At 40.5% G+C, this 20,466-nt stretch overlaps 1 protein-coding gene across 1 annotated transcript; it reads left to right on the top strand.

Moving 5' to 3' along the window:
* Nucleotides 1-19,093: 19,093 nt before the first annotated feature.
* LOC308420046 (olfactory receptor 5J3-like) lies at nt 19,094-20,053 on the top strand (the record flags this gene model as incomplete). Its single annotated transcript, XM_080915999.1, has 1 exon — nt 19,094-20,053. One exon carries the CDS (start codon nt 19,094-19,096, stop codon nt 20,051-20,053), a length of 960 nt encoding a protein of 319 aa, XP_080772125.1.
* Nucleotides 20,054-20,466: the final 413 nt, after the last annotated feature.

The raw sequence follows: 20,466 nt of genomic DNA, 5'->3' as shown, positions 1-20,466 counted from the left end.
GTTTCCCCTTCCCCTCTCTGTTTCCTCTCCTACCCAGGTACCTCCTTCCTTCCGTAAGTACTTTCTTCTTCCTCCCAAGTGGGATTGTGACATCCTCACTTGGGTCCTTAGGCTTATTAACCTTCTTGAATCTTGTGGGTTGTGTGCTGGGTATTTTGTCCTTTTTGGCTAATATTCACTTATTATTGAGTACATACCATGTATGTCTTTTTGGGCCTGAGTTACTTCACTCAGGAAGATATTTTCTAGTTCTATTTATTTGCCTGAAAAACTCACAATGTCCTTGTTCTTAATAGCTGAGTAGTATTCCATCGTGTAAATGAACCACATTTGCCGTATCTATTCTTCCACTGTGGATGTGTCCCACTATGTTCATAGAGGCCTTATTTGTGATGGCCAGAAGCTGGAAATAACCCATATGTGCAGGTTTCTATAAGCTCACGGAATTCAGTTTTTCAGAGTCATAAGACCAAACTTGGCAGATAGGCACCTTTTATTTCAGACCAGCAATGAACTATTGAGTCCTACATGTAGTTTTGATCTCAGACTTCCTCTTCTTCTGGAGAATGATCTCTACATTTAAGGGCCTGTTTGATTAGATTAGTCACTGTGATTTAAATGAGGAATGTCTTCCACAGCTGGCACTTGAGCACTTGGTCTCCGGGGCATGTTTAGGAGATACTGCACCACTGGAGGTGGGCCAAGAGAGTTGAAAGCTTTGTATCACTTCCAGCCTGCTCCCTGCTTCTTGTTTGAGGGCGTGGAGATGAACTCTCAGTTTCTTGCTTTGGCTGCTATGCCTGCCTCCTCCCATGCCTGCAAGCCTTGGTGGACTCTATCTCTCTGGAGCCATAAGCTAAAATACTGTTTTGTCTGTATGGGGCTTCTGATAGTGACATTTCATTATAGCAACAGAAAAGTAACTACAGTTCCTTCTTAGTGCAGTTACAGTCAAATGATCCAAAATGATCTCTGCATTTTGTGCCTTAAGGTTTATTTTCACTATTTAAATCATGCAGATATGTGTTTGTGCAAAAGTAGGTACACATGAGTACAGGTGTCTTCAGAGGACAAAGTGATGTCATCTCAGAGTTTAAAGGCAGGGCTATAGGCGGCTGGACAGCCACTCAGACTGAGCACTGGGAACTGAACTCGAGTCCTCTTCAGTATACACTTTAGTATACACTATTGAGACATCTCTCCAGGTATAGAACCTTTATATTTTAAAGTCACATGATTGATAATCTTTTTTATATTCTTTTCTCATATAACATATTCCTCTCTCCACTCCTCCAAGACCCGCCACACACACACACACACACACACACACACACACACACACACACTTGCCCTCTCCCCCAGATCCACTGTTCCTCTGTTTCCCTTCAGAAAAGATCAGGCTTCCCAGGAATATCAACCTAACAGAGCATAACATGATGCAATAAGGCTGGGCACAAATTCTCTTACCACAGCTGAGCAAGGCAACTTAGGAGGAAAAGAGCTTCAAGAGCAGGCAAAAGAGTCAGGGACACCCTCTCTCCCACTGTCAGGAGTCCGGCAAACACCCCAAACTAAACAAGCACAGTATGTGTGCAGAGGATCTGGTGCAGACCCACGCAGGCTCAGTGGCTGCCACGTCAGTCTCTGTGAGCCCCTGTGAGCCCTGCTTCGTTGGTTCTGTGAGCTGTGTTCTCCTATTGTCCTCCACCCCTCTGGTACCTACAGTCCTTTCTCCTCCTCTTCTGTAAGGTTCCTCAAGCTCCGTTAATGTTTGGATGTAGGTTTCTGCATCTGCTCCCATCAGCTGCCAAGGAAAACCTCTCTGATGATGATTAGGTTAGGCATCAATGATCTTAATAACATCTGTGAATGCCCTTCTGCTGTGTTATGATGCACTTACAGGAAGTGGAGGTCATGAGGGTGAGCTCCCAGTCCTGAAGGCAGAAACTGGCATTGTGACTTTTCTCTTTATTACCTTGATAGGTGTAGGAAGCTCCATCCCCATTGTGGGTGGCACATTTTAGCAGTAGCCCAGATAAAAAGAATGGGGAAGATGGATGATCATTTCACCTTTTGCTCACTTGGTCTTCTACTTAGAATTGACTTAATTTTCTTTTCTTTCTTTTGACAAGTTTGTAGAATATGTGTTAATTAATATAAATTCTTTGCCTAGTAGAATTTACTTGTAGAAGAGCCAAAAAGCTAATAGACAATGATAATATATACAACAATAAGACAGACCTAGGGAACATAGGAATGACACTGTTCTCTGAGTCAAGCTACAATGTCTAGGAAGTGTTACCCAGTCCAATAAATGAAGAATCAGCTGGCACTCCTGGTATTTGTCACCCATGTTGTAATGTGAATCAGAACTTTATTCCTTCATATGCCAAACCATATTCTACTGCATAACTATAGAACAATGTATCATTTGTCAGTTAACTTACCTTTGAATTGTCCCCATTTGCTTCCTATCATGACTAACACTGTTCAGGGTTTTGGTGGGTTTTATTTCATTGCTCTGGTACACAGGAAAGAAGTAGTTAGGTCATATAGATTGTTTTCCAAATCCTTTCTTCTTTCCTTCCTTTCCTTCAAATGGGAGTGTATGGAAGTTTATTCATGTGTACATGTGTCTCTGAACACACCTGCTCCATCACTGTCTACCTGTTCTGTTCTGTTCTGTTCCTCCCTAGACCCTGTCTCTTGTCTTGGTTAGTCAAGAATTCAGTAAGTTCTGGAGATACAGCCTCCAGAACGTCATATTGTTGGGATTCATGGGGTTTTGTTTGCTTTGTGGGTACTGGGATATAAATTTGATCATCATGGTAGCAAGTATTCTTTGTAACTGAGCCATCTCTCCAGCCTTGATGATAGAATATTTTTACATTACCGCCTATGATGAATGGAGTTTTCAACTTTTAAAGGCTAGGATCACAGCCTGCCATCTTCATTGATACTTTGCTGGTTTTTGTTTGTATGTGTGGTGAAGTTTATCATTGACATTCTAGCAAGTAAGCTAACTGATTGTTTTCATTTGCATTTTTCAAGGTGTTTAATGAGGACCATTTTCATACTTCTTTTTCATATGTGAACAAACCCATGTTAGAGACCTACGTGAGCTTTAGAGATTATATTAGTTACTACACTGTGGCAAAATTCCTGAACAAGCATCTTAGGAAAGCATAGATTTATTTTGGTTCAGGTTTTGGGACACCATCCATTAAGGCATGGAAGTCAAAGCAACCGAAGCATGAGGCAGCAGCTCACTCTGCAATAGTCTGGAAGCAAAGAAATATAGGCTGGTGCTAAGCCCCCACCTCCTCCTTTTTCTTTGTATTCTGTCTGGGATCCAGTTATTGTGTAGCAATTTCCTCTGAAGTCAACCTCTATCTTGTAAGGAAGCTCATAAAAACACAGGGGTACCTGCAGGAAGCTCCTTTACCTCAGAAAGTAATCAACTCAATAGCTTCAGGAAGTCCCTGAAATAGAACAAATTTACTAGGCCCCTCTCTCTCCAAGTATATGTAATCTGTAAAAACTGCTGAGAGTCTCTGGAAAGGTCAGATCAGCATCTGGAAGAAGAAAAAAATGGCAATCTGCTGGGAATAGACTCAGATCACATGAGGTCCTTGAAAGAGAAACCCTGTGCCAATTTTGCTTTCTATTACTGTGATAAGGAACCATGATCAAAAGCAACTTGGAGAGAAAAAGGTTTATTCGGCTCACATGTTCCAATCATAGCCTACCATGAGGGGCAGGAACTGAGGGAGGGGCCATAAAAAAACACTCTTTATGACTTGCTCCTCATGGCCTGTCATTTTCCTTTCTCATACAACTTATACCCTGGGGTGGCACCATTCCCTGTGGTCTGAACACCTCCTACACATTAATCATTAATCAAGAAAATGTCCCTTAGACATGCCTTTAGACTATCTGATATGGGCATTTTCATAATTAGAGTGTGTTCTCAGGTGACTCTAACTTGTGTCAAGTTCACAAATACAAAGCAAAACAAAACAGCCTAACTCACACTCCCTGGCCTGGTGATCTTCCTGCATGCCATGCAGAGCTCCCTAGTTTTCCAGCATTTGTAAGCTCTTACCCATGCTGGGTGAACTGTGTAATGCAGCTGTATCTAAGTGATTTCTACTCTGTAACTTAACTCCTCATTCACGCTGCTGTAAATAATCCTCCCTACCCCACCTAAAACAATTCATTGGTTCACCAGGATGGACTTGGTGCTCTGACTTTTATCTGTTGTCAGGAATAGTGCCATACAGGAGCAGTTCTTGGGATGATGATGCCAGAATTTAGGGTGTATTATCCTCCCATTAAGCCTCTCTGGAACCCTTCTCACAGACAAGCTTAGAGGTGTGTCTCCTAGGTGATTTCAAATCCAGTAAGTTGACAATGAAGATTTACTCTCACAGATGATTGATCCTGTCTAATGTTTTAATTTTTAAAAAAAGGATGCAATAAACCATTGAAATATTTTCAGACTCATAGCTCTCTCCCTAAGATGTCATTTGATGGCTTTGATTTCTTTCTGTTAAACATAAGAGAAGCAAACAGTGTCAGTGCTATGAACAAGGCAAGGAATCAGGCATAAGGGTGTTGTTGAGAAGAAAAGGAAGATCTCCACTCCAAAAAAAAGCCTATGTAGGATTAACTAAAAGATGAGAAAGCTGCTAAGCTATTAGAACTATGTCTCATATGCACACCCAACTGGCAGGGTGCATAGCATGAAGTCTATGAAGTCTAGATCCATAGCTCTTGGCCATGGCTACTAGTCATTTGTACACTAGGGAATCCAATCAAATAAGCCTGTGTACTTGCAAACCCACCAGGGAGGAGGGTAGACAGGTTTCCAAGTTTCAGCCCCAGCAATTCCCAATAATGCAGTTAGGACTGCAATTCACTAACAAATGTCCCAAAAGAGATGGGGAGCTGTTCTCATTGCATTTTTGGAAAAGATTTCCATGACCTTAATGAATACACAAGAGGATTAATTCTTCTTCATCTCTACAGCTTCTGTTTTGGCTGTTGCCTTTGATTTGTATTTGTGTGCTAACGCGTTTCAGACAGCTGCTGAGAGATAGATTTAGCAAGGCTACTCCCTAAAGGTCAGTCCATGAACCCTTATAATTGCCATCCCAGAAAAGTGAAATATGGAGAAACCACAGGATTTGACTCCTCTGTGAAGCACTGAGTGTGTAAGAGGCAGAACTCAGGATGGCAGGTCATCATGATGCATGAAGGTCAACAGACACTTCTACCAACACCTAGTGCTGCGCAGGACACTGATCCTTGCTCACACCAAAGCCAATGACATAGGGCTTCCTACAGGTGCCAGTGGTAAGCAGTTTGTTTATTATCTGTCATAAATGAGAGAAACTGTGCCCAGCTGAGGATATCAACCCTTAAAAAGCAATTATGAAATGTGGTCCATAGTCTTATCCCTTTCGTGACATTTATGTAATAATATAGTCTTAATGTCAGTTTTATGTGCATCAGTTACTAAAGTAGCAATAATAAGTCAGAATAGAAATGACATTAGTTGTTTACTTATAATCCTAAGGGATGCCAGAATTCCTTAAGTGAGATAATATGGGTGGAAAATATGCTCACAGTAAACAATATATAATACAAAATACTAGTTCAACTTTAAATTTGATAAGCGACGATAATTTTCAGGGAAAAAGCATAAGGTCACATTTTCTCCTCTAATTCATTATGCTTTGACAGTAGAAGCAGACAAACATTTGCTTAAATAAAATGTAGTTGAGTTTGCATAACACTTGTAATCAGAAACCTTTTTATTCACTCAGCCAAGAGCTCTCATCTTGATTTTACAACCCACTGGTCTTGAGAGATGCGCTGTAATCAGCTTGCTTGCTTTGTAAAGCTCTGAAGTTTGTAAATTATTTTCTTGCCCTCAATCACTTTAGGAAGAAATTTTATAGGCTGGGATATTTTCATTCCCTCAGTATCATATTTCTGGGATGATTTACTGATTGGGAAAGAGAAGAGAGCTGTTTGGGGTGGGACAAAGGCCACCACTGTCACACGGTCACTGTGAGAATCTTTGCTCAGAGACCAGTATGATCTCACAGGCCAAATGGTCATGCACACATATGTTACAGGAGATGAGAGGACAGTTTTCAGGGATGAATTCATTCCTTCGATTGTTTGGATTCTAGGGGTCTTTATGACAACCAGGACTGTTAATTATAAATAAATAGGCTTTGTGCCTCAAGCTCTGCATCCTGGGCAGCTACAGTAGGCATGGCAATCAGACACCACCCGAAACATATAACTCCATGATAGCAGGTTCAAGGACCCAAGAGGATCTCTCACAAAGAGGTTATTAAAGACTATACTTCTCCACTCTGCATATACATTCATGTGAAGGAACTCACAATTTTTATTGTTACTTTAAGATTTATTTTTATTTACATGTATATCTATATAAGTTATATACCACATATGAGCAGATGCCCACAGAGACCAGAAATGGGTGTCTGATCTCCTAGAGCAGGAGTTCCAAATGGTTATGAGCCATTCCACATGGGTACTAGGAACTCTGGTTCTCTGCAAGAGCCAGCAAGTGCTCCTAACTACCAAGCTCCCTTTCCAGTCTCACAATGTAAATTTGAATATTGGCTCAGTTCTACCTACGCTGTAAAATGTTACAAAAGTATAATTTCCTATAGAGCCCCACTCTTCTCAACTAAGTACTCTAGTTAAACACTGGCAATCTTCATCATGATTGAGGTAGGGGGAGATAGAAACCCATGCCTAGTAAGAACTCTGTGGTCTGGTGCTAGGACTGTATAAGTCTAGAAATTTATCCATTTCCTCCAGATTTTCCAGTTTTGTTGAGTACAGGTTTTTGTAATACAACCTGATGATTTCTTGAATTTCCTCAGTTTCTGTTGTTATGTCTCCCCTTTAATTTCTGATTTTGCTGATTGGATACCCTCTCTTTGCCCTCTAGTTAGTCTAGCTGAGGGTTTATTGATCTTGTTGGAAATTTTTCTCAAAAAACAAGCTCTTAGTTATGTTGATTCTTTGTATAAGTTCTTTTGTCTCTATTTGGTTGATTTCTGCTCTGGGTTTGATTATTTTTCTACTCCTCTTGGATGTATCTGTTTCTTTTTGTTCTAGAGCTTTCAACTGTGCTGTCAAACTGCTAGTGTATGCTCTCTCAAGTTTCTTTTTGAAGGCACTCAGAGCTGTGAGTTTTCCTCTCAGTACTGCTTTCATTGCATTCCATAAGTTTGGGTATGTAGTGGTATTATTTTCATTAAATTCTAAAAAATATCCTTGATTTCTTTCTTTTTTTCTTGACCAAGTTATCATTGAACAGAAAATCATTCAGCTTCCGTGTGTATGTGGTCTTTTTGTTGTCTTTGTTGTTATTAAAGACCAGCCTTAGTCCATGGTGATCTGATAGGATGCATGAGAGTGTGTCAATCTTCTTGTATCTGTTGAGGCCTGTTTTGTGACCAACTATATGGTCAATTGTAGAGAAGGTACCATGAGGTGCTAAGAAGAAAGTATATTCTTTTGGTTTTGGATGAAATGTCTTGTAGATTACTGTTAATTTCAGTTGGTTCATAACCTTTGCTACTTTTTCTGTGTCTCTGTTCAGTTTCTGTCTCCATAATCTGTTCATTGATGAGAGTGGGGTGTTGAAGTCTCCCACTATTATTGTGTGTATGTACCCCATTTGTTAAAAATGATATTTGGTTCTCTGGAGTCTAACTTCTTGAGTTCTTTTTATGTATTGGATGTTAGCCCTCTATCAGATGTAGAATTAGCTGGTAAGATGGCTCAATGGTTAAGAGTTCTTCCAGAGGTCCTGAATTCAATTCCCAGCAACCACATGCTGACTAACAACTATCTATAATTAGATCTGGTGCCATCATCTTGCCTGCGGATGTATATGCAGCAGAGCACTCATACATTAAATAAATAAAATTAAAAACAAAACAATATTTTAAAAAAAGAAATGATAAGCTTTAAGATCCAAAGCTTCAAAAATGAAAACAATAAGGTGGATGTATTATCAAGCCATGAACTGATGAGATGGAAGGGAGTCCATTCACCTCACCTGATGGAAATATTCTGACTTTGCATATGAAGTTTAACAGACACTCAACTACATGAAATTAGAATATCTCATCTTGCCTAGCATGCTCATGTCATGTCAAGGTGTCCAAGTGGTCTCCTAAGTCAAAGTGAAAGTAGTTTTTGTCCAAAGACAATAAATCAACTTGGCCACACACACCTGAAATCTTCTAGATTTCCTTTTAGATAAAATTCTCCTGAATATTGTTAAGTAGAAAAGCAATTTTCCTGGTGCTATGAAAATTAAATTGAAAATCATTAATTTTCATGACTGGAATCAGATGAATGAATGTATCATTTTCTTCTGCTCAAAGGATATAATCACCCAAGAAATTTTTTTGGCTTATTCTATGTCCAGTCTGTTTCCTTCAAAACTGTAGACACCTAATATTAGCTGAAAAAATATTTCTCGAGTGCTAGTCACTCTGACTTACTGTGTGTCTCTATTCATCACCCAGTCTGGAAGGTTCTAGTTGAACTGAGTACGTTAATCTAGGTTTTTTTTTTTTTATTCATTTGTTGAGATTTTGGTGGAATACTTTTAGTAAACCCACTTTAATATTTAAAGGGGAACACACTTCTTTTAAACTAAATCCACCATGGTTTCTGTCAAGTTGTCCTACTTTGTATATAAACTGAGCCAAAGAAAACTCAGTCTCTATCTACCATGAAATCTATTCTTGTGTACTAGAAAGAGAAAGGTCATCACTATCAAGAAGGTTTAAGATGGAGAGACCTGCCTATGTGCAGTGAAATGTGGTTTCCAAGAAGTGCTCAACATGCCAGGTTCTCACACAGACTGCAGTGAGTATGGGAAGCTTGTTCACAGTGGTTTCTGAAGATGATAATTCCGTGTTAGTGCCATGCACAAACAATGTGATCAGGAGGAATATGGACAATCCAGTTGTCCCTGAACCAAACACATTAGAGTAGCCAATCATACTAAAGAAAAAAATACTATCATTGGGCTTCAGAGTCTGCTATATGTGTATATGAACATGTAACATGTGTACTACATGCTTTGCAGGTATGTTTCTCAAAGATTGCCTTCAAGCCACATTTGAATACATTTAAAACACACAGTGTGTGCAGCTTCGGAGGCCATGTTTTCTTTTCATTTCTGAGTGATAAAAGCATTTGCTCTCACAATTTACCTATGCACATATTATGCATTGCTCGCTCTTTATTAGCCTATTTTCCACGGACGTCTTCATTTCATTCTGTGAATACCCACTTGGCATGTACCTACAAAAGTGCACTAGAGAATTTATCAATATTTTCAGGTAAGAGAACACATGTCGCCGCTCAGAGAAATTTAGCTCTAGCGATGTAGCTGGTAGAGAAAACAGAGAAAAGTACACACGCATTGAACAGTCCACATAAAGCTGTCTAACATAATGCATGGTTCTCTGTTCTAAATGCTTGCTGATTTATACTGAAGCAATTTATACTGAGGCTGATTTATACACACCTACAGGGAGTGTGTGGTCCCTTTAAGTCTTTTTCTGGCATGCCTCTTCTAACCTACAACTCAATCACAAAGCTCCTACCATAACCTCATTTTCTTGCTCTGTCTTGTAAACCTATGGCTTTAATAGTTCTCTTTAGGACAGTGACTCTCAGGTTTGTGTTTGAAAAGATTAGTGTGTCTCCTGAGTGTCAGTGTGTGTGTTTTCCTCTGCCTATTAAGATAACCACATGGATATCCCATGGGTAACTATCATCTTATATTAGCTAACTGTCCACTCTCTCCTCTCCCCAAACCCTCTGAACTCCTTTAATTTGTCGTTTTAATAAATGATAATTCCAGAGGCTCAGCATATCTGGACCAAGTTGATGCTTTCACCATGTCCACACCACCCATGGACTTTGAAGTGTTCCCAGCTTTGCTCTTCCCCTGGCTTCTGAGATTCTCTCTAAATGCCAAAGCCCAACAGCTCCAACTGCAGACTATTCCATGTTGTTTTTCTCAAAGGGCATTTCTGGGTTAAAGAAAGGTGTTTTAACTTAGGACACGTGAGCCACAGGTACTCTGGGTGGTTTTGCAGTTATATGTCCCTTTGGAACCCTGTAGGAGACTCTGTACATGGCCACACTTGTATTATCTGCCGATCTCCCAGACTTGAATATTTCAAAAAAAAAAAAAAAAAAAAACCAAGGTCATGCCCTTTCAGTTTAGGCTCACCTAGTGTCCGAATTCACACAAGTCTTTGTGACAGTCAGGAGACACACTAATCTTTTCAAATACAAACCTGAGAGTCACTGTCCTAAAGAGAACTATTAAAGCCATGGGTTTACAAGACAGAGCAAGAAAAGAAGGTTACGGTAGGAGCTTTGTGATTGTCTGAGTTGTAGGAATTATGGTGGAGAGAGGCATGCCAGAAAGAGGCTTAGAGGGACCGCACACTCCCTGTAAGTTAGTCATGAGCATTGATTCTGTATAAATCAGCAAGTATAAACCATAAATAACCCTCACAAGTCATAGCTGACATTCCATGGCCATCCTTACTTATTATCGTGACAAAAGGCTGGCTTTTAGGCAGCCAGGCATCTCAGTTTCCTGAAGCTCTTTGATAAAACAATGAATATTTTGAGAGGCTTCTGCTGGGCTACCCATTCATTTGTTTTTATAAGAACCTTTCTCAGACAGTGGCTCTGCCAGCCATTTTCTCCCTGCCTTGTTTGCTCCTCCAGAGTAGCAAAGGGCATTCATTGTACTTGAAGCAAAGACTCACCTGCCTTGTTAGAATTAGCCACGGAATCTGAGAGCAACAAATCAGGTTGACCCACTAGCTCGCTGCAATGAACAGAACTCTCCAGGGATCAGCTAAGAGATGGGGCTATGACAATGTCCTGCTAGCAACATACAGAGAAGGTTGCTAGCACCCCAGAGACCTCCGGGAGCTCTTCTGTAAAGTTGAAGACAGAAGATTCTCTCCCCTTTGACTAGACAAACACATGCTGCCTATTTGACTTGTAGTTCCTGCGACTGTTTCCTGGGTTGCCGATCTGCTATCTTCTCACAAATGTCCCCAGAAAAAATACCCACAGAACATGCCTACACTAAGAGTACTTGGTGTCTGATTTAGTTCAGTGCTCGTGGAATTACAAATGACATTTATGTCTCCAAATTAATTGCTACGAGGAAAGTGAGGTTTGTTTGTTCATGCGTGAAAACATGTGTGACAATGGACAAAGGGGGTGATTCGAGCCCAGTCATAGTGGTCTAGAGGGCAAGAATGGTCAAGCTATCACTAAGGGGGGGGGAGTAGGGAGATGAGCAGAAGGGGAAATGCTTGGGAGGCCTTAGTAGTTGCTCAGACTTGCATCTGGTCAACCTGCAAAGAAAACTGCATGAAAAAGACCTGATTTTATTCTTCCCTTTAAAAAAGAGAGTAGTATTTCATATAAGTAGAACCATCTACTTTTACATCTGGTGTAAGAATTAAACCCAGGGCCTAGGGCTTGTTCCACCACTGAAATGTATCCAGCCTTTTTGTTAGTTAGTTTCCTTTTTTCTGTTGTGGCTTCTGTTTAGTTATCTTTGCCTTAGTTTGTCAAGCACCATATTTCCTTATGAGCTCTTCATACATACTGACCTTCAGCTGACTCTCTCCACACACCTATCTCTCTGCCTTTCTTTCCGGGGTTGCCCTTCTGCCCCTGGGATTTTTCTGTCTGCTTCCGTGTCTCATGTGTGTGTCTTCCCCACTCCCTCTCCTAAAACCTCCTTTTCTGTCTCACAGGCCCCTTCTTATTCCCTGGCCTCCACTCTCATGTACACCCACATAAACTCCTGTATTTATCAATTAGCAGATAGGATGTCCATGGAGTAAAAACGAGCAGCGTTTTGTGTCTGAGCTAGGGTTCCCTTGTTTACTGTGTTTTCCAGTTCCATCTGCTTTCTTGAAGAGTGCAGTTTTCTTCATGGCAGAATAAGATTTCATTGTGCATCAGCACCAAACTTTTGTTAGGCATTCATGTATCAGTAGACACCGAGGGAGGTTCATTTCCTAGCTGTTGTGACTAGTGTGGCAACGCACACACCGTGAAAGCATCCTGTAGTGGTCTCTACAGTCTTTTGGGCTTGTGCCGAGGAGTGCTATAGCTAGGTCATATGCTAGCTTTACTTTCATTTTTTGTGAGAAGCTTCCACTCTGATTTCCATAGTAGCTCTAACAAATAATTATTACTCTTTCCCTACACACTCAGCAACAAGTAGTTCTTTTTTTTTTTTCTTTCCTTTCCTTGACCTTTTTTCCTTTTTTCAATTATTGTTACATATATGGTATGTGTGTGGGGGGAGTGTGTGTGTGTGTGTGTGTGTGTGTGTGTGTGTGTGTGTGTGTGTGTGTTGTCTATGTTTGTGGCCTTTAGGCTGTGTGTATGTGTGTGTATGTATGTGTGTGTGTATAATTAATATATACATACAACCTATTATATCCATTTAGTGGTTTTGTCGTATTGTTTTTGTCTTTGTTGTCCCAAGACAGGGTTTATCTGTGTAGCTCCGACTGTTTTGGAACTTGCTTTAAACCAAGCTGGCCTTGAACTCAGAGATGTACATGCCTCTGCCTCCTGAATGCTGAGATTGAAGGCTTACATAACCACCTCTTGGTGCCATTTAGTGTTGTTCATATGTTTATGAAGTTTTTTGTTTGTTTGTTTATTTTTGTGGATTGACCATTGGTATTAGATAGGCAGCCAAGACTCATCTATGGAGAAGACTGATTCTTTCAGCAGGCAACACATGCCTGTGGCTCTTCATCTAGGAGTGAGACCCTATCCGAGTTCTTCTTATCCATGCAGGCATGTCAACTGGTGATGCATTGTTTGGGTCTTGTTTAGGACATATTGTGGAGATTTCTTGATTACAGAATCCCTGTCATGTATAGAAGACACAACCTCACAGAAGGTTCTACTTTCTTTGTGCCCCCCTTCCTCAGTGTTCCCTCAACTTGGGTGTCCCCTTTGTCTTAGGTGTTCCCCTTAGGTTGCATTGTATATTTATCACTTAGGGCTGGGCTCTCCACAATGAGTTGTTTGCTGCATTTTGACCATTTGTGGTTTTCTATAAATAGTCTCTATTTGTTGTAAAAAGGAGTTAATTTGATGATAAGTGTGAGCTACACTTATCTCTGTATGTATTTAGAACGTGTACATGTCTGGTTTTGTGCCTGCCCTTCTGTTTTTATTGCTATAGCTCCGAAATAAATCTTGAAATCTGTATAGGAATCCTCCTTTCCAGCAATTGTTCTTTTGCTCATGGTTACTTTGAATATCTGGGGTCTTTGGTGGTTCCATATGAATTTTACGTCTGTCCCACACCAGAGACTGTTATTGGGATTGCATTAAATCTTGTCTTAGCCAGGGTTTCTATTATTGTGACATGACACCATGACCAAATGCAACTTGGGGAGGACAGGGTTTATTTCTCTTACAAATACATATAGCAGTTTATCACAGAAGACGCTCAGGGCAGGAACCTGGAAGGAGGAACTGATGTGAGGCCATGGAGAACTGTTGATGAATGAATGGCTTGCTCCTTGTGGCTTTCTCAGCTTGCTTTCTTAATGAATCCAAGATCTCTAGCCCAGTAAGGGCACAACCCACAATGGTCTAGGCCCTTCTACATCAATCATCAATTAAGAAAATGTCATACAAGCTTGCCTACAGCCAGATCTTATGGAGGCATTTTCTCAGTTGAGGTTCCTTCCTCTCAATGATCCTAGCTTGTATGGATTTAACATAACACTAGCCAGCACAATCTGTACATTGCTTTTGGTAGAATGGTAATTTTGACAATAATTCTACTAACCCATGAACATGGGATGTCTTCATTTTTAGTGAATTCCTCAAGCTCCTTCTTCAGAGAGTTTTCTCTGAAGAGGTTTTCATTTTCTTAGCTAGGTCTATTCCGAGATATTTTATTGTATTTGAGGCTTTGTGAATGCAAGTGTGTCAGTTATCAATTACCTCTTCCTTAGTGTGTGTGCTTGCTGCTGCCTTACAGATAGACAATTTGACTGGGATTAGATGGAATCTCAAAGCAGATTGAATTAAATTTATGATGACTAAACATATTGAATGCTTTAAAAACATTTACTGCTCATTTGTATTTCCTCTTTTGACAAGTGTCTGTTCAGTTCATTGACAGTTTGCTTTCTCTCTCTCTCTCTCTCTCTCTCTCTCTCTCTCTCTCTCTCTCTTGTTTTTAGTTTTTGCAATTATTTATATTTTCTAGATATTAATTCTTTGTCTGAAGTTCAGTTGATAGAGATTTTCCTCATTCTGTATAGCCTTTAGTAAGAGAAAGTGGAGAGAGGGAGACAGACAGAAAGACAGAAAAGAGAGAACTCTCTTCCCATGAATCTCAAACTGGCTTCAAACTCAGGCTCTCCCTGGCTCTGCCCAAGTGTGAGGACTGGTATGGCATATACCATCATACCCAACAGGATGGAAAGGCCCTAAATGCACAAGCCAGCATTGTTTTGTAACTATCTGAATCCATGGAATCACTGTGAAAATCAAGAAACAGCACTTCCCCATCACTTCAGAAACTCTTCTAGTATAACCTCTTTTAGAACAAACAAACAAACAAAAATAACACACAATCATTTCATACTTGTTTGATTCTTCAGTTATTGCCCACAACATAAGTTGAAGAGACCATGGAAACTGGCTTAATACCAAACATCCTAACACTGATCCCTGAACACATTGGAAGACGATATGCTGTTGTCTTTGAAGACAAGGAAGTGAACACAAGAAATGCAGTCTTGATGGGTGGCCTATTAATCTTACCTACTTATCATGGTCTGTTCTGTCCCCTTCCACTGAAGCATGTCAACATCATAACCATGACACTTTCCCATACAGTGTTCTCTGATGTATCCCTGTGGCCAAGAACAGAGCAGAAGACACATATTAGAACCAGCATGAGTGACTCTAGGCAAAGAGCCATGAGCAATTGAGCCCTAGATTCACACATTATTCTGGTGGGATCATCCTGGATCCTCAAAATGTTGAGGAAAAAAACTTGATTGATGGGCTTCTCAAGGTCTCTTGGCAGTGACTTGATTTGAAGTTTCTTTGTGGAAGTCAAGCCTTCATGTTCAGCTGAACACAGGGAAGTCCATTTTATTTGTAAAGGGAGAGTGAGTCCTGATACTGACCAGGGAGAAAAAGACAAATGCTTGCAGGTTTACTAAGCCCAGGGGAGACATCATTCCCTGGTGATCACTAACATACTGGACTGGGCTCATGAAACTGGCTGCTGTGTTGTGAGGAAACCTCTGTACTCAGCCTACAAGGCAGGCTTCAGTAACAGTTGACACACTTCTTAGCACATTAGGCTCCAAATCTCTCTACATTGTCAGAAATATTTGTTATTTTCCATTTCTTTGTTCTACTCAATCCAGTAGGTTAAAAGTAGTATCTCAATGTGGTTTTGAGTGTAGTTTCTTAATAATGACTGTGAATCTTCTCTGATGCTTATTTATTTATCTTCTTTGGAAGATGTCCATTCAAGCCCTTTGCCCAAGTTTGAAATGAGATTTAAAATTACTGTTGCTCAGTTGTAGCCATCTTCTATATACACAATAGATATTACTTAGTTGTCAGAGCTCTGATTTGTCAATATTTTATTCTATTCCATGGGTTATTGTTTTGCTGTCTTTTTAATACAATGTTTTATTAATTCTTTGAGAATTGTATGCCATATATTTTGAAACTACACCTCCCCTAACTAATCCCAGATGCACCCCCTACCACCCCATCCCACCCTACGTCATGTTCTCCCTTTTCAACAACCCACAAAGTCCAATTTGTGATGACCATATACTCCTGGCTGTGGGATTATCCACTGGAGTGGGGTTGACCTACTAGAGATGATAGCCTTAAAAAACAAAACAACAAAGCAAAACCTTGTCTATTTCCCAGAAGCCATCACCTGTCAATAGCTTTTTACTTTGGGGAGCCCATAAGCCCCTCCCCCACTCTATGCTGGATTGTTCACTGGTTTTATCTTGTGCAGATCTTAGACAGGCAACCACAGTTGCTGCAAGTTTTTGAGTGCCGCTGCCCTGTCGTGTCCAGAAGGGATTGTTTTGCTCCAAACCTCCCCAACATCTTACAATCTGTCTTCTTCTGGGATGGTCCCTGTACCTTAAGGAGTGGGTGTGTTCTAGATGTCCCATTTATAGCTGAGTAGTCCACGGTCATTTATTCTCTGTGCTTTGACTTCTGATACTTTACATCACCATTCACTGAACAAAGAATCTGATGAGTCTGAGATCTGTACTACTTTGTAAGTAGAGACATGAGTTAGAAGACAGTTTATACTATGTACATTTAGTACATGAGTGGGAGTAGATCCATCCATGAATCTCTCCAACCATATAGGTTCTTGGCCAGATTTGTAATAGCAGGCATGTGTTTCCTACAGTGGAGGAGGCCTTAAATTCAATCAGGACACAGTTGATGACCCCCATAATATTTGTGACATTATTATACCCATGGGCATATCTTAATGTGATCATTATTTTTACAGTTCCTACCTGCATATCAATATTGACAACTTCTCCCAAGAGCTTGAATAGAACTTCCCAGTACTATGAGAGCCAGGCAGCAGGGAAGAAGCTTCCTGGTTAGTGGTGACTTTATTTCTCCATGTTCTGTGACTAAAGTATATGATGTCTTCAACAATAAGGTATTAACACCAAGTTCCTATGGACAACTGAAAATAATAGTAATAGCTGTATTGTTTTGTAGTCTCAAATTTCACACTTTTCTTTAAGATGAATAGAGAGAGACAGGGGCAGGGGAAGGAAGAGGGAAAGACTGACAGGGTGTGTGTTTAGGGAGCTCATAAAATAATGTTTCCATATGTTTTCTCAAACATCCTCTATATTATTTGTCTCTCTAACCTGTACTCTGCCCACCCCTTTCCCCCACTTTAAACCTCCTTATATTGTGTTATATTGTATTGCATATTGTACTGCATTGTATCTTTGTACAATTCTTTCTTATATCAAGGAAGTGTGTCATTTATTTACTTTTGTTGTTTCCTAAATATCAGATGTTAAGATCCTTGATCCATCTCAAGTTAGTTTTGTTTGTGAAATAAGGTAAAAATCACACTTCATCCTTTAGCATGGTGATAGCCAGTTTTCCCTAAATCACAGTTTTAGAGTAACAGATGTCTCCCATTGAATTACATCAACTTCTACATGAAGTTATTTTCTGAGCTTTCTATTATGATAACTTGAACTGGGTGATGGTTCCTACACTGGTACCATACCATTTAATGACTGTAACTTTGTGGTAAGTATGAGTGATCCAACTTTATTCTTCTCCAGTGTGTTTTTGTACTTTGAATACTGTACAGTCTTATACAGATTTGCAGATGGTCTTCTTCATTTTGGTTAAAAACAACACATGCTGGAACTTGAAATGAATCTCTACATTACTTTGGGTGTTGACATTTCAACAATGTTAAACCTTCCTACTGATGAACACAGGATTTCTTCTCTTTTGTTTAGGTTTTATCTCATTTCCTCCAGCAATATTTTGGAAATTTTGTGTCCAAAGCTTTCTTCCTTCATAAGATTGGCTTAATTCTTTTAGACATATAAATTGAATTGATTTCTTTAAAATCCTTCCTAGGGCCCCATGCCCCAGTGCAGGGAAATAACAGGGTGGGGAGGAAGAAGAGGATGGGTGGCTGGATGGCTGGGTGGCTGGACAAGCACTCTCATATGGGCATGTGGAGGGGATTTTGGACAGGAGGATTCCAGAGGGAAAACTGGGAAAGGGAATAACGTAAAATATAAGTTAAAAAAAAAAAAAACCCAATAAAAAGTTCTTCCTTGGTTGTCAGTAGAAATGTATAGGATGAAACTGTTTGAGTTTTTGTACAGCATTGCCAAACTTACTAGTTTTAACAGCCTTCTGGTGAATTGCTAGGGGCTTTATATATGCACACACACACACACACACACACACACACACACACACACACACACACACATATAATCTGTGACTAGAGATACCTTAATCTCACCTTCTTTACTTTGGAAAATTGTGCTGTTAATAGTTTTCAGTTTTAAATTGAGATCAAGCCATTAAATGGAGGCTGGAAATATGAATCAGTCAGACAGTCCCTGTTAAGCAAGAGTGAGAGTCTGAGTTCAACTCAAATAGAAAGTCAGGTCTTATTGGCAGTCACTGTAACCCAATGCTGAGGGAACAGACACAGAAGGCTCTTTGGAGCTCATAGACAGCCAGTCTAGCCTATTTGGCCACCCAAGGTCCCAATGAAAGACCCTTCCTTAGAAAACAAGGTGAATAGTTCAAAAGAAACTCTATGAAAGATTGACCTGATTGACCTATCATTTCCTTATACATGAACAAATATGTGCACATTATATTTACCCATGAGCATGTATATAAACATACATACACACACACACACACACACACACACACACACACTTATGTGGACAATGGGATGGACCATAAATTGCAACGCACTGAAGGGGAGTACTGTTGTAATCTGCAGGTGAGTGAATTTATGATTTTTTTCTTTTAATTTTTTTAAATTTATGTCTTTTTAAAAAATTAAATGTTTACACAAAAGGAGAATGATAAGAGAGATAATATTGAGACTGGGAGACAATGAGTGACAGCAATACAAGCACTGAAAGGTTAGTGCTGGGCATGACTGTTTCCATTTACTCTCATTCCTCATCAGCTATGGAGGTCTGTGGGAAATCCTGGGTCAAAGGTTGGCTTGGCCTATTATACTGATCACATGAAATCTAACCCAGCCGGCGAACATCACCCAGACTCCTTTATGAGTCTTTACTGGACATGGCTCTGGTCATTCAGAACCATGTTTGACAGTGTCTTCTTCAGTACACGTTTACTCTCAGTCCTTTGTTCTCTCTCTGTAGCAATGACTCCATTTGAAATGACCAATCATACACGTGTCACAGAATTCATCTTCCTGGGATTTTCCAACCACTCCAGCCTACAGGGCGTCTTCTTCCTGGTCTTCCTGGCCATTTACCTGACAACTCTCCTGGGGAACACATTCATGATGGTGGCCACCAGGGTCAGCCCTGCTCTGCACACGCCAATGTACTACTTCCTCAGCAACTTGAGCTTCCTGGATATCTGCTATACGTCCACCACCATTCCAGTCATGCTCGTGAACTTCTTCAGGGAGAAGAAGACCATCTCCTATGAGGGCTGCCTCTCTCAGATCTTCTTCTTTGTGACATGTGCTGGCACAGAGGGTGTTCTTTTGGCCGCCATGGCTTACGACCGCTATGTGGCCATTTGCCACCCTCTTCGGTATCCAGTTCTCATGAGCACAAGGGTCTGTGTCTGCTTGGTGATTGGGTCCTGGCTCTGTGGCTTGGTGAATTCTGTGACTCACACAGCACTGACAGCCACACTCACTCTGTGTGGCCCCAACCAGATCAGCCACTTTCTCTGTGACATCCCACTGCTCCTGAAGCTCTCCTGCTCAGACACCTCTGTCAATGAATCTGTCCTCCATGTGGCCAGTGCCACCATTGGCCTGAGCCCCTGCCTGTTCACCGCAGGCTCCTACATATTCATCATCTCTGCCATCCTGAGAATTCCTTCTGCTCAGGGCAGGAGAAAGGCCTTCTCCACCTGTGCCTCGCACCTCACTGTGGTGGTGGTCTTTTTTGGAACTGCCAACTTCAACTATGACAGACCCAGTGAAGGCTACTCCCTGGACATGGACATATTGGTGTCTGTTCTCTTCTGTGTTGTGACTCCCATGTTGAACCCTATCATCTACAGCCTGAGAAACAAGGAGGTCAAAGGTGCCCTTAGAAAGCTTATTAGAAAACACGAATTCTCTAGTGTGGTCAACAACTAGGTTGTTGTCCTTTTTATTTCTTTTTTCCTGTTTGTCTGATACATTAAAAACCCCCTTTTTTATAGTTCTTTGAGAATTTTGTACAGTGTTGATCTTATTCAACTCCTCTTCTAACTCCTCACACATGTCTTCTAACTCCTACCCTATGTCCTACCTACTCAATTTTGTGTTCTCTCTCTCTCTCTCTCTCTCTCTCTCTCTCTCTCTCTCTCTTCTTTTCTTTTTTTACTTTTTAAAAACACCAATCAAGTTAAATTTGTGCTGCTCATATATCTTTGGCTGTGTGGCCCTTTCTTAGTGTGTGGTTCTTTTATCAAGGGCAACAGTCTAAAAGAAATCTGGCTTTTCTTTTCTTGGAAAATTATCAGTTGCCAATAGCCCCTTGGATAGGTGTAGGACTTTGTAGATATTCA

The sequence above is a fragment of the Micromys minutus genome (genome assembly GCF_963924665.1).
Source record: "Micromys minutus genome assembly, chromosome: 4".
Taxonomy (NCBI): domain Eukaryota; kingdom Metazoa; phylum Chordata; class Mammalia; order Rodentia; family Muridae; genus Micromys; species Micromys minutus.
The sequence above is the reverse complement of the archived record's forward strand: the minus strand, read 5'-3'. Positions and strand labels throughout refer to the sequence as shown.